Source organism: Chelonoidis abingdonii, chromosome 2 (assembly GCF_003597395.2).
Source record: "Chelonoidis abingdonii isolate Lonesome George chromosome 2, CheloAbing_2.0, whole genome shotgun sequence".
Lineage (NCBI taxonomy): Eukaryota > Metazoa > Chordata > Testudines > Testudinidae > Chelonoidis > Chelonoidis abingdonii.
In genome coordinates this window covers 235,055,189-235,068,532 of record NC_133770.1, presented here as the reverse complement: position 1 = coordinate 235,068,532, position 13,344 = coordinate 235,055,189, and the positions used below count along the sequence as shown (strand labels likewise).

The 13,344-nt window shown below is 40.9% G+C and overlaps 1 protein-coding gene across 1 annotated transcript in view; it reads right to left on the bottom strand.

Moving 5' to 3' along the window:
* The window catches only part of RAB2A (RAB2A, member RAS oncogene family), a 79,604-nt gene that overhangs the window by 41,095 nt on the left and 25,165 nt on the right, over window positions 1–13,344 (bottom strand). The window contains exon 3 of the mRNA XM_032768957.2: window positions 11,825–11,892. Coding sequence (XP_032624848.1) covers window positions 11,825–11,892 — 68 coding nt within the window. The remainder of the gene's footprint in view (window positions 1–11,824; window positions 11,893–13,344) is intronic.

The window sequence follows — 13,344 nt, the reverse complement described above, 5'->3', positions numbered from 1 at the left end:
AAATGTCCACCAGTCTGTGCGTTTTGTCTTGGAGAAACTCTACCCAGGGATGCAGCTATGCAGTATAAGTGGTCCTGGTATGCCTTAGATGTCCTTCGGAATAGAAGGGGAGGATGAACCAAGCAGACAATGCTGTGCTGCCTACGAGAATGAAGGTCTTGGCTCAGGCAAAACTGGCTCTCGCTCCCGGGAAGATTTACCCAGGAGGGAAGACTCCATTGGCTCCGCATAGAAAGACTACCAATGCTTGGGCTTGCAGTCCAAAGTCACCACTATCAACCTAGTGAGAGAATTCGGCTTCAAATGGGACAAAGAACAGGATCTCTGCAAATGAGGAGCATCCCACTGAGCTCAAGGCCACTGATATTGGTGGCCAGTAGGGACCAGGCCAGGGACCTCTGTCCTGGACACAGGGCACACGCCAACCTGGGGAACCATACTGGTCCACTGATAGGTCCTCAAGTTCACTGCGTGATGCAGAGTGCGAGGATGACAACTCTGACTTGGACTCAGAGCCTGAGAATCTCAGCAACATGGGTGGAGCAACTCCTGAAGGAGCCAACAAGTGGCCTGATTAATCTGACGCCCAGAATGAGGTGTGAATTGGCACCCTCACTGAAAGTGGTACTGTCAGTATCAAGCATGCCGGTGGACACAAGTAGTGTTGATCCCTGCAGAAACAGCAGTATTGGAGTGCCCAAATGCATCAAAGGTGGCAAGAGCCGCCATGAGAGCATTTGCATCATCGAACGCCGCGGGGCCAAAGAGTCCTGGTGCCATAGGTCCCCAGCACCGATTCCAGTACCGGTTTCATCGCCATCACAGGAAGGGGAGTATCAGGATGCAGGGTCAACAGACACGGAGGTTCAGTGGATTACTCCATTGGCGGGACCATAGGTGGCACAGCCCTGGGGAATTCCTGGACCATTGGTGCCACTGGGACTGAAAGGCAGAGGTCTGCGACTGCCTGGTACACTGATGACATGGACACAATTATGACTGACATTTCCCTCATTGGTACCGGACCCAGACCCTGGAGGCTGGAACTGGAGTCAATGGTATGGGGTTTCTGCCCTTCCAACCTGGTGCTGGGGAAGGGTCAGAGGTACCCATGCCATCCCATACACTGGAACTAGCCCTGTGCCAGTCCGTGCTTTTCCTGGGGAAGGCAGAGGTGTCACATTGCAACCTGGAGCAGCCCAGATTGTTTTTAATGAAACCTCTTCCTCAGCACTGACAACAGAGAATGACTCCTGTGCCCCTTTGACAAGGCGCCTACTCCGGAACAAGAGGTGGCAGCACTCTGAGCCAGAGGATGATATTCAGCCCAAGGAGGGCCTCAGTACTGGATCAGGCTGCATAGCCTGTTCAGGCAGGTGCTGTTTCTGGCAAAGGTCCTGCACCACCTGAGTCCATTTTTAAAATGATTTACAAATCGAACACCTCTCTTTAAAGGTGGGCCTCGCTGAGACAAAGCAAGCACCGCAGGTAGGGATAGCCATTGGGGATCACCCCTACATAGGAAGAACAGTGTTTAAACCCTAGTGAGGGTATCACTGGGCAACACTGTTAACTAACATTAACTACAATAAAACTAGGCTAAGACTAAATGCAAGGTTGAGAGACTACAACCACAAAGAGCTCCAACTCCAGCCACAGGTGGTGAGAAGGAACTGAGGAGGATCAGGGTGGCACTGCCTTATGTAGCCAGGAGAAGAGTCAAAGCCACAAGGTGCGAGTGCTGACCCTCTATAAGTAGTGCTAGGCAAAAATCTCCAGCTCCTGCATGCTGGGCACATACAGACATACATTTCACTTAGGGATGTATCTACTCAAAGAAATTTTTCTCCCAAACAGAAATATTAGTGTTCCAAAGTACTATGTGATATGCTGAAATCACATCAGACCATATTTATGCTAGTCTGACATGGTTAGGCATTTGCCACAAATACTTCTACATTAAGGTTGCTTGTTTGTCACGATCATAAATGCCATCACAAAAAAACAACAGGTTTCTCCATCCTCTACCCCATGAAAAGTCGTAGTCTTTGTCACCCTGTCTAGCCTGCTACTGAGCAAGTGGTTCTATGAAGCTTTACAAATTTGGCTCCATGTACATACAATAACTTCAAAACCCATGTGCTGTAAGTCATATTGCAACTTCCCTTCATGAAAAATATTGTGCGCCATGACTTCCACTTAGAAAAAAAAGCTACAAAAAAGTCTATAATTTTATTTCATTGCCAGAATAGTCATCACTTTTGCCACTTTTTGCTACAAATGATCAACCTCAGTTATTACCAACGCCACCTGACAGAGGTGCTAAGTGAATTTACAGATCAGTACTTAACACTTGTTTGAGGGCACAACCATCAGCCACTACATCAAGCATGCCCTCAGATAGACAGATATATGTTCTCAACACTCTACCTAAATGTAGTTTCTTTTTACCCTAAACAGAATGAGTGTATATAAATAAGTTTCTATAGAGAAGACCATAAATTTAGAATTATATGAAATTATCTTGCTCTTTAATGGAGTAGTGTCTTTTATTCTAAAAAAAAAGTGTGTATCAAATATACTGCAGAAACACATTTGAAAAAGAAGGCCAAAATAGCAGGTAGATACACACCTACAATTGGATTTTTAAATATGCATAATTTTAAGCCCTGCTAATCTGAAACACGTACACGTTAAGGCTTCTTGATACTAGCAAAAAAAAAAAAAGAGAGAAAAGCAACGTTTATTAAGCAGCCATAAAATAAGCTTTACAGTTGTCCAATAACCTTATATTAAATACATTGATTCACACATTTATAAAAAGACTTCATGTTACTACTTTACAAGTCTGATCAGGTGGGACCAATTTGAGTTTAATACTTATGATGCCAAGAACGACATTTATGAAAAAAGAGCAGACTGGAAGCTGAATACAAAATTAAAAATGGGTCTGACACTGTATTATACATTCATATGGAATAGACAAAGAAATAGGATTAATCAGGCTCCCTGTAAAAGCCAATACAGTATATTCCCATTTATCCAGAACCCTATTATCCAAACCTCCACAGCACGTCTCTTATGCTACAGGACAAGGAAGGGATTTGAATAATACAGAGGTTCGGATAGAGCAGCAATCCCCTGGCTAGGGCTGTGAGGACAACGATGATAAGCCCCCAGCCATGGGGGAAGCTACTCTGCTTTTGAAAGGCTCCTGGGGCAGCACAGGAAGCTCTTTGCACCCCAGCTGTCGCAGCCCCACTGACTCAGGTTTTGTCGACAAAAGTCACTAAGGTTGTCTGGTGGCATGGCAAATCAGGACCTCTTTTTGACTCTGGAGGAGTCTAGCCAGTCCCAGCACTCCAGCTCTGATACACACAATTCAGGAGAGGGGAGCTCCAGTAAGTGCTTATTCTGCTTTAATATGGCATGATGTGTGGAGACTGACCTCTCATTTACTTTGTTACATGGAAAAGGGATGGATAAGGGTCAGAAAATAACAACAGCATGTGGGGCCTGGAGGAAAAGTTTGTTAATGTACACTGGGATGTCCTGGGAATCCTCTATAGTGATCTCTAGGAAACTTTCCCATAGGTATTCTGTAATCCTCTGCCTAAGGTTCCTAAGTTTTGCTAGGCTACCATGTAGGGTGACCAGATGTCCTGATTTTATAGGGACAGTCCCGACTTTTGGGTCTTTCTCTTATATAAACTCCTATTACCCTCCACCCCTGTCCCGATTTTTCATACTTGCTGGCTGGTCACCCAACTACCATGCAGACTAGAGACTTTTTAAAATGAAAGATGGAGATTTTTATGTATTCCAATAGTCCAAAAAGCCCAAAGACTCAAAACTGTTGGAGTTGGCAATACTGTCAATCTGTTCTTATGAACTAGACAGGCCATCAGTTTGCCTCACACAGACCCACGGATATCTGTAGAATGGTAACTTCTGATCAAAATAGGATCTTAATTTCAAAATGCTTCAGGCAAGATGCTCCATAGACTACTACCAACCCAATGTCATTAAAGTACCTTAGAAATGTAGGGCCCTTACTAAAGATTTCAAGAGCTATTAGGCTCTAAACTTACCACAAAACTAAAAAATAATTTTTTTTGCGACAAGTTTATTATGTGTCAAAAGTATAGTTAGACTTTTAGGGTTAAATTCACCACCATGCAGAAGGCCAGCACAACACCTACTCATAACTTCCAAGCTCAGAGAGGACCACTGTGATTATCTAGTCTCAGTGGCTGTGCTATACAGGAGGTGAACTTCCCCAACATAATTCCAAGAGCATATCTTTCAGAAAAACATCCAATCTTGATTTAAAAATTGTCAGTGATGGAGAATCCACAATGAACCTTGATGAATTGTTCCAATGGTTAATTACTCACAATTTAAAAAAAAATTAAGCCTTCTTTCCAGACTGAATCTGTCTAGCTTCAACTCCTAGCCATTGGATCATGTTACAGGTCTTGCACATCTTACGCTGGGTTACGTTCCGCAGTCAGTGTGTAAAACGAAAATTGCGTATAGTCAAAATTACACTGAGTGTAACGGCGGGCGGAATCGCCCACACTACAGGTACAGTATTAAAATTGTTATTTTTCTCTTTTTTTGTTTTTCCTGACTGCGTAAAGCTGAAATTGCGCATGTTAAATGCACATAAGATGCGACAGATCTGTATACCTTTATCTGCTAAACTGAAGACCCCATTATTAAATATTTGTTCCCATGTAGGTATCTACAGACTATAATCAAGTCACCCCATAACCTTCTCTTTATTAAGTTAAATAGATTGAGCTCCTTGAGTCGAGCACTATAAGGCATATTTTCCTAATTCTTTAATCATTGTCATGACTCTTCTCTGAACCCTCTTCAAATTATCAACATCTTTCTTGAATTGTGGACACCAGAACAGGAATCAGTATTCCAACTGCAATTGCATCAGTGTCAAATAGATGGATAAAATACCTTCTTTACTCCTATACAAGATTCCCCCCGTTTATTCATCCAAGGACTGGATTAGCCCTTTCGGCCATAGCGCTGCATTACAAACTCACGTTCAGCAGATTATCCACCTCAATTCAAATCTTTTTCAGAATCACTTCTTCTGAGGATAGAGTCCTCCATCATGTAAGTACGGCCTACATTCTTTGTTCCTAGATATATACATTTACATTTGGCCATGTTAAAACACATATTGTTTGCTTGTATCCAGTTTTCAAGAAATCCAGATCACTTTGAATCAATGATCTGTCCTCTTCATTTTTTTACCACTCCACCAATTTGTATGTCATCTGCAAATTTTATCAAGTGATGATTTAATGTTTTATTCCAGGTCACTAATAAGGATGTTAAATAGCATAGGACCAAGAACCACAATCCCTGCAGGACCCCTCTAGGAACATGCTCATTTGATGATGATTCCCCATTTACATTTACATTTTGAGACCTATCAGTTAGCCAGCTTTTATCCATTTAACATGTGCCATCTTGATTTGATATTTTTCCAGGGTTTTTTTATTTTTTTTTAAATCAAAATGTCCTACGGTACTATGTCAAATGCCTCACAGAAGTCTAAGTATATTACATCAACACTCTTACCTTTATCAACCAAACTTGTAACCTCAAACAAAAAAGATATCAAGTTAGTTTACAGGGTCTATTTTCTATAAAGCCATGTTGATTGGCATTAAATTATATTTCTTTCCTTTAATTCTTCATTAAAGAAGTCCTATATCAGTCACTCCTTTATATTGCCCAGGATTGACGTCAGATTGACAGGCATATAATTACCCAGGTTATTCTGTTTACCCTTCTTATGTAATAGCATACATTAGCTTTCTTCCAGTCTTCTGGAGCTTCCCCGGTATTCCTAGACATACTGAAAAATAAACAGTAACAGTCCAGTAAGGTCCTCCGCCAGCTCTTTTAGAACTTAGATACAAGCCACCTGGACTCAGTGATTTCAAGATGTCTAATTTTAGAATCTGCTGTTTAACATCCTCCTGAGATACTAGTGGAATAGAACGAGTGCTATCATATAGGACGACGTGATCTGGTTTCCCCCTCCCCCCTGCAAACACAGAACAGAAATATTTATTGAACACTTTAGCCTTTTCTGCATTACTATTGATAATTCTACCTTATCCTTATGGCAATGAACCAGTATGATGGTTAGGATTCTTTTTTTCCTACTACACTTAAAGGAACTCCTCCTTTCTGTCCTCAAAGCTGCTGGCCATAGATTTCTCGTTCTGCCCCTTTCCTTCCCTTATTAATTTCCCACAATTTTTAGCTTCTGATTTATATTTATCATCATAAACTCCCCCTTTCTTCCATGTGCTTTTTTTTAAAATATTTTTTAAATATTCCTTCATTTCCCCATCACACATGGCTATCTTCTTTGATCTTGGGATTATGGCTTTTTGGACATCTATAAAATATTCTTAAACAATTCTAAATGGTCATTCACTAATCCTTCACTAAATCCCACCTAAGCTCTATTTTGAAGATTTAAAGTGGGATATAAGTGGTGCACTAGACATATGCTGGCCCCCTGCACAGTGGTGAACCTTACCCCTCCTACTACCCCAGAAAGATGCTTGTTATCAACCACACTGTACAGTGTATAATACACACCTGCAGTTTTCATTTGAGACATATAAATGGATCTTATTGCCTGGCCTTATACACCTCTACCCTGATATAACATGGGTTCACGTATAGTGTGATAGCAGCGGGGCTCTGGCAGCGCTTTAAAGGGCCTAGGGCTCCGGTTGCTGCAGGGAGCCCCAGGACCTTTAAATCACCACAGGAGCCCTGCCGCCCCTACCCTGGAGCTGTGGCAGTAGGGCTCCACCGGCGCTTTAAAGGGCCTGGGGCTCCCCAAAGCGCCTGGAGCTCGGAGCTCTTTAAATCACTGCCAGAGTCCTGCCTCCCTTACCCCGATATAACAGAGTTTCAGCTATAACATGGCAGGGATTTTTGGCTCCCCACAACTGCACTATGGAATAAAATATTTTAGATGGAGTGAAAGGGGAAACGGATATGTGCCCTTAAACTGTAGTTCTGAAATATTTTTACACTCAAGATGTGTAAATAAATTAGCAAAGCCAACCACACACAAGCCTCACTTTCATGCAATGACTACTCCTGGGGGAATTCTGCACCTCTGCGCACTCACAGAATTCATGTCCAGCGCAGACCGTTTTTCTGTGCAGAAAATAGATTCTGCCCAAGAAGTTCTGCAGTTCTGCCTCTCCCCCATTAGAGGCTGCTGTGGCGCCAGAACAGCCAGCAGCCAGTTAACCGTCAGTAACAGCCAGCTATGGCCATCACAGCTACCTGCCTGTGGAACTCAGGAGCTAGTGGGATAACAGCATTAAGCCAAGGGCTGAATGGGAGGGGGGCTGCAGGACCACACAGGGACACAGGCAGATGTGCTTGACTGAATGGGAGAAGCTAGAAATCAGTAAGGGTCAGCATGGGCAAGGCTCCCCAACTCCTTACCAATCCCACCCTCCTCTGCAAAAAAAAACCTGTTCCATACTTCCCACCCACACCCAATAGTCCTCTAGGTTCATTCCCTCTGGTCCTCTGTTACCCCCAACTCCTCTCAAGCCTTTGCACTGCTTCTGAGGGGTGTGGGAAATACCTCTCTGTATTGTAGTTTAAATTAATTACTCAAAGTTCTGTATCAATTTGCCTAGTAAGGAATCTATTTGTCAAAAAAAACATTTCCTGAATCTTTTTTTTTTGGTCTGTACTGTTACAGACATACTTGCTGACAGGTATTCTGAAATAAATTACCAAAATAATTGAAACTGGCGTGATTATATTATGTTGTTATTTTGACAATATGCAGAATTTTAAAACATTGTGAACAAAATTTTTAATTTTTTGGCACAGAATTCCACCAGGAATAAATGACAGATCCACCCTGCAATAATTTATTCCAGAAAAATTTGGTTCACTTTCAACTAATTCAGGGTATTCTCGTAAAACCTATGTAAAAGCAATGTAACTTACCTGCAAAGTTATTCAAGACACACATTTTTCATAAGAGTAAGCTTTTCCATAAAGATTTGTAAAACAAATAGCTGCCGAATTGTGCACAGATAAAGTTATCTTTTTAGGACACTTTTTAGTACCTAGAAAGTAACATATGAGTTCAGAATAATCCTCAGCATTCTGAGATCCTTATCTCAAACACAGTTTGGATTTCTAGAGAGAACAAGATATCCAAGTGCAAAATCCAGTGCCCGTGCTTCCCACCCTAAATTAGATACATCTGTGCCTATTATGTTCAGGTTGTGAAATTAAAATCCATTCTTTTGAACATATTAAAGAGATCTCCTTTAAGTCACAGAAACCAAAAGCTTCTGCTGTTTACTACTGGTAAAATAGACTGAGATCACTGTGTGAAAACATGAACACTGCTGAGGTCTTCAGGTTTTAAATAAAGCCTACACTTATCTGCAGAAGCAATTTTAGCTTCCTTAACAAGGTCATAAAAACCTGGTAAGGGCAACAGGAAACATTTTCCTCTCTTCTCCCACCTAAGCCCACATCTTAAGCAAGGACCTAGTTTACTTCTGTTGCTGACACATACAGGAGAGTTCTGGAGAAATTCCTGATGAACACAAGAAGATACACCACCACTGAAGGAATCAGAAAGAATCTTCTTCCATTGTGGAGGTGTTCAGACAGCTTCTGAAACAGGAACAAGTGTGCTCCCAGATACTGAACCTATATTACAACTACCGTGGATGCTAGTTGCCAGCAAAAAGTTGCCGTTCTCTAGAAGTTGCCATTAAGTGAAGTGGAGGCAGGGCAACAGAAAAGAAGGTGGTTGCAGTCCAAATGCCAGGAGAGCCTCTGATGGAGATCCAGCCCTACAGGCTGGAAGAGGAGGCTGCTAGCAAGGGCTCCCAGGGCTTTCCATTGTCTCTCTCCCTGCACTCTCTGGAATGCACCTTGCCCTGGCACTGAGCGGCCAGGCGTGGCATGTCCCAGTGCTTTCTTTGTTGGCTGCAGCCCTGAAAACCTGCCTGCAGCTGGGGCTTTCCACGGGGAACAGGGACACTGGGGGGTGGGGGGAAGGGGGCACGCAGGGAGCCCCACAAGGCTGCACAGTTCCTCTTCTTGTAATCTCCAGGTTGCAGACTCAGAGCCAATAAATTAAATTACTAGGGGAACACCTCTTCCAAAGAAGTTGTCAATAAGCAGCACGATAATTGCTAATATCCAAATTCTATTAACATTCAAGTCAATGGGACAGAATTGGTTCTTGGGAAAATGTTGCTAATAACCAAAAGTTGTCTTTATCAGGATGGAATCCAATGTATAACCAAAAATATGTGAATGCAAAGTTAGAGGATCCCTCAAAAGATAGCTGGGATGGAGGTATTTATAGGTGAAATAGAGATTATAACTTAGCTATAAACCCTCATTGTGGTTCAGATGTTGGTCCTTGCACACAAGGAAAAAAGTGGATTGGAAAAAACTATTTGAAAGTATCGACTACTCCCCTTGCGAACCCAGGTTAAAGACAAAATAAGCTTACAGTTAGGGCCCTATCAAATTCATGGTCCATTTCTACAGTCATAGGATTTTTAAAATCGTAAATTTCATAATTTCAGCTATTCGAATCTGAAATTTCATGGTGTTGTAATTGTAGGAGTCCTGCCCCAAAAAGGAGTTGTGGGGCCAGGTTTGCAAGGCGCGCGCGCGCGTGTGTGTGTGTGTGTGTGTACACATGCACGCGTGGGGGGAGGGGAAGAGAAGGGGAGAGACTGCTACCCTTACTTCTGCACTGCTGCTGGCGCTGCCTTCAGAGCTGGGCAGCTGCAGAGTGGCAGCTGCTGCCCAGAAGCCCAGCTCTGAAGGCAGAGCTGCCGCCAGCAGCAGCACAGAATGAAGGATGGCACGGTATGGTATTGTCACCCATACTTCTGTGCTGCTGCCTGTAGAGCTGGGCCCTCAGTCAGCAGCCACCACTCTTTGGCTGTCCAGCTCTGAAGTCAGCGCAGAAGTAAGGATGGCAATACCACAACCCCCATAAAATAATTCTCTGATCCCCCTGCAACTTCCTTTTGGGTCAGGACCCAATTTGATAAACACTTGTCTCCCCCTTGAAATCTGTATAGTGTAGGGTAAAAGCACAGAGAAGACCAGATTTCATGGTCCAGGACACATTTTTCCATGGCTGTGAATTTGGAAGGGCCCTACTTATGGTCAAAGATATGGCCAGCAGGTTCACAACCAAACTTATCCCCTGGACTGAGCCTGCCCCACTTCAGACTCTCAGCATAACTTCTTTATATTAACTGTACAAGCTATAAAGCAGAATTACACTAACTAAATTCAGAGCCTTCCACAGCCATAACTTAGGCCAGAATATTTAGATATAAACCTGCAGTTCCCAAGTTCAGAAGCAAGTCCAAGGCAACAGAGTAGGAGTTCTCAGACTATGGTCTGCAGAACACTTTCTGATAGTGCATATTACTAACAAAATAGGAAGAAAATACCACAAAATAGGTGAAGAATTGTAAAAAGATATTTACAGAAAGATCACAAAAACTGGTTCACAGAATGAAGACTCTCGTGTGTGTTAACTTAGTGTTTTTGTTGATGAACTTTATCTTGTGTTAGTAAACATCTTTTGATTTTTAGTAATTGATTTTAAGAGACTAGAACTTGAATAATTGACCTGCCAAAGCCAGCACTGGCATTTCCATCCAAACCCAGAGCATTTGCAAAGTATATTAGGAAAAAAAATCCTACTATGGGTCCCATGAATGAAAACATTTGTGATCGTTATGCTTTCTCTTGCAGAAATTCACTTTTTTTTAAAAAAAGGTAATAAATACATATAACACTATTCAGTTGGAGAGTCTCTATTTGGAAATACAGGAAATGTTGAGTTTGATGCCACAAGCTCCAAGAACAGGAGGGTATTTATTAAGAGAGATAGATATTTTTCTCATTATCTATGTTATGTGACAAATTTTCTCAAATCACTTATTTCTTAGACTTAGAAAAATATGGGTCCTTAAACTGAGTGCAGTTTTTAAGCCACTGTCACCATAAATAAACCCCTGACCAACACCAATTACTTGTTCCTGAATTTAAGTTATATTTTAACAAATTTCAAATAGAAAATAAAAAAATAAACACATGAATGATGGAAATATTCACATTTAAGAAAGTTTAACCAAATGAGGAAACATGAACACGAACTTCGTAAGGGCCACGTGTCTGTCCATCACAAATATGAGAGGCAGAAAAATGGGGAGACAGAAAAATTCGCTGTCAGTAGCAAGTTTGTAAGTTTAAAAATAAATAACTTTTTGAGCGCCTCCTGGACAGAATCAGAAGCAGTGGAGGAAACTCCACAGTTAAAAAGCAAACAAACACTCAGCTGTAATTAAATTGGTTATCCTCATAACGAAACAAAACTGAATATTAAAAATGTAGCATCTCTCTTTAAATACATAGGAAAAAATGATTTCATGTCTATGAAAGGTTCACACTGCCACAAAATGCTTCAGAAGTACAGCTAGAGATACATTTTATACCTAGCGAGTTACTACACTTGATCTGAGCTCAGAGAGCCTCTATTCCTTCCCATCTTCTTATGGAGTTTTGTCTTTGTTCCTGAGTGCTAAATTCATTTAACAGCAGAAACTGCACAATTTTTAAGAAGTACTTTGAATATAAAAATTTATAGGAACCGTAGTGAATATTTAATCTTTACAGAAAATAAATGCATTTAAATATATATACACAAAGAACACATTTTTATAATGCTTACCGTATCCCATATCTGAAGTTTTATCTGTTTTCCATCAATTGTTATCATTCGAGCACCAAATTCTACACCTGAAGAGATTTTAAGAGATACAGTGTTACTACCCAAGAGGGAAAAAATCTATCCAACATGAAATTGAACAGGTGGGGTAGCCTTAACTCAACTTTTAACCATAAGAAGCAATCTTGCAGTGCACTTTAACTTTATATTATACTCCAGTTCAGAGGTTCTCAACACATGGCCCAATCAGCACACAGCTACAACTCATCTGACATTCTCAGGGCCACACAATGCATATATATGAAGCCCACAGTGTTAAACAGGTTGAGAACCACTGCTCTAATTGGTTTCCTATATTGCTTTTACTGCTTTAAATGTGCATTGCTTTTTCTAAATCTTCTTCTAAATCTTCCAATAGTCTTAATAAAAAGGTGTTTGTTTCCTTAGTTCAAGTGGGTGAAAAACAAAAACCACCCATGTATCTGTTTAGGCTAACAGAGGAAATTAAAGATAAACATACAACACTACTCATTTTTGTTCTCTATACCTAAGATTGTTATTGGAATGTTATAATGTTGATTTTTATTACTTTTTCAAAATATAGATTCATATGCATTTTACATAAGCAAGGCTAAACCACAGAAATTCAAACAGTAACAACAAAGACTGAAAGTAAAAATTCTGACCATTTGTCGTTAGTACAGCAATAAAAGCATGAAGTAAATATTGCTACCACTGTATAATCGATATTTGTAAAGAACTTCATAGTTTCTCACCTGTAAATAGTACTTTTTTTTTTTGATGGACAGGGTCAATTTCTAACTAGAGAAGTCTGTGCTTATATTACAATTTAACAGCTTGATGAATCAAAGTAAAATTGTAGAATTTTTGAGCACTAATCAAAGTATCTCAAGGCTCCTGCTAGCTTCCCCCACTGTAACTGCTAAATACCCAAAATAAAAACAAAAACAACCTGGGTGAGACAGTGGTAAAAATGAGATTAGTTTGAAAAAAATGAATTCTGTTCAAGGTTGGATTAAGTTGACAATGTTTATTGGCGAGAAAGAGATCGTGAAAGTGACCAAGTGACGAGCAAGGAGCTATATTTCACTAACAGGCCAGTTTAACAAACATTATAAACTGTACCAATAGTACTAACAGATCATAACAGCAAAAAGATTGATGCTGCCCATCTGAGCAGCACTATTTACATGTGAAAGAGACTAGTTGAGTGGACATGTCACATCAACAAGATGGGATCTCAGGCATTTCTTCAGTACATAAGCACAGGTCTATTTCTTAAGAACAGATGCTTCAACAGTTCTGGTAATTACTGTGGGCAAAGTTTTTGAACTTGGGTGTCAGATTATGCTCAACTCAGGGTCAGGCACCTAAACAGAAGTGATCTTACTTTTAAAGCTGCTGAACTCTCACTGTCATAACGAAGTCAATGGGTTCTGCAGGTACTCATTACTACTGGAAAATAAGGATTTCGTAGTTTAGTTTTAGGCACTCAATTTGAA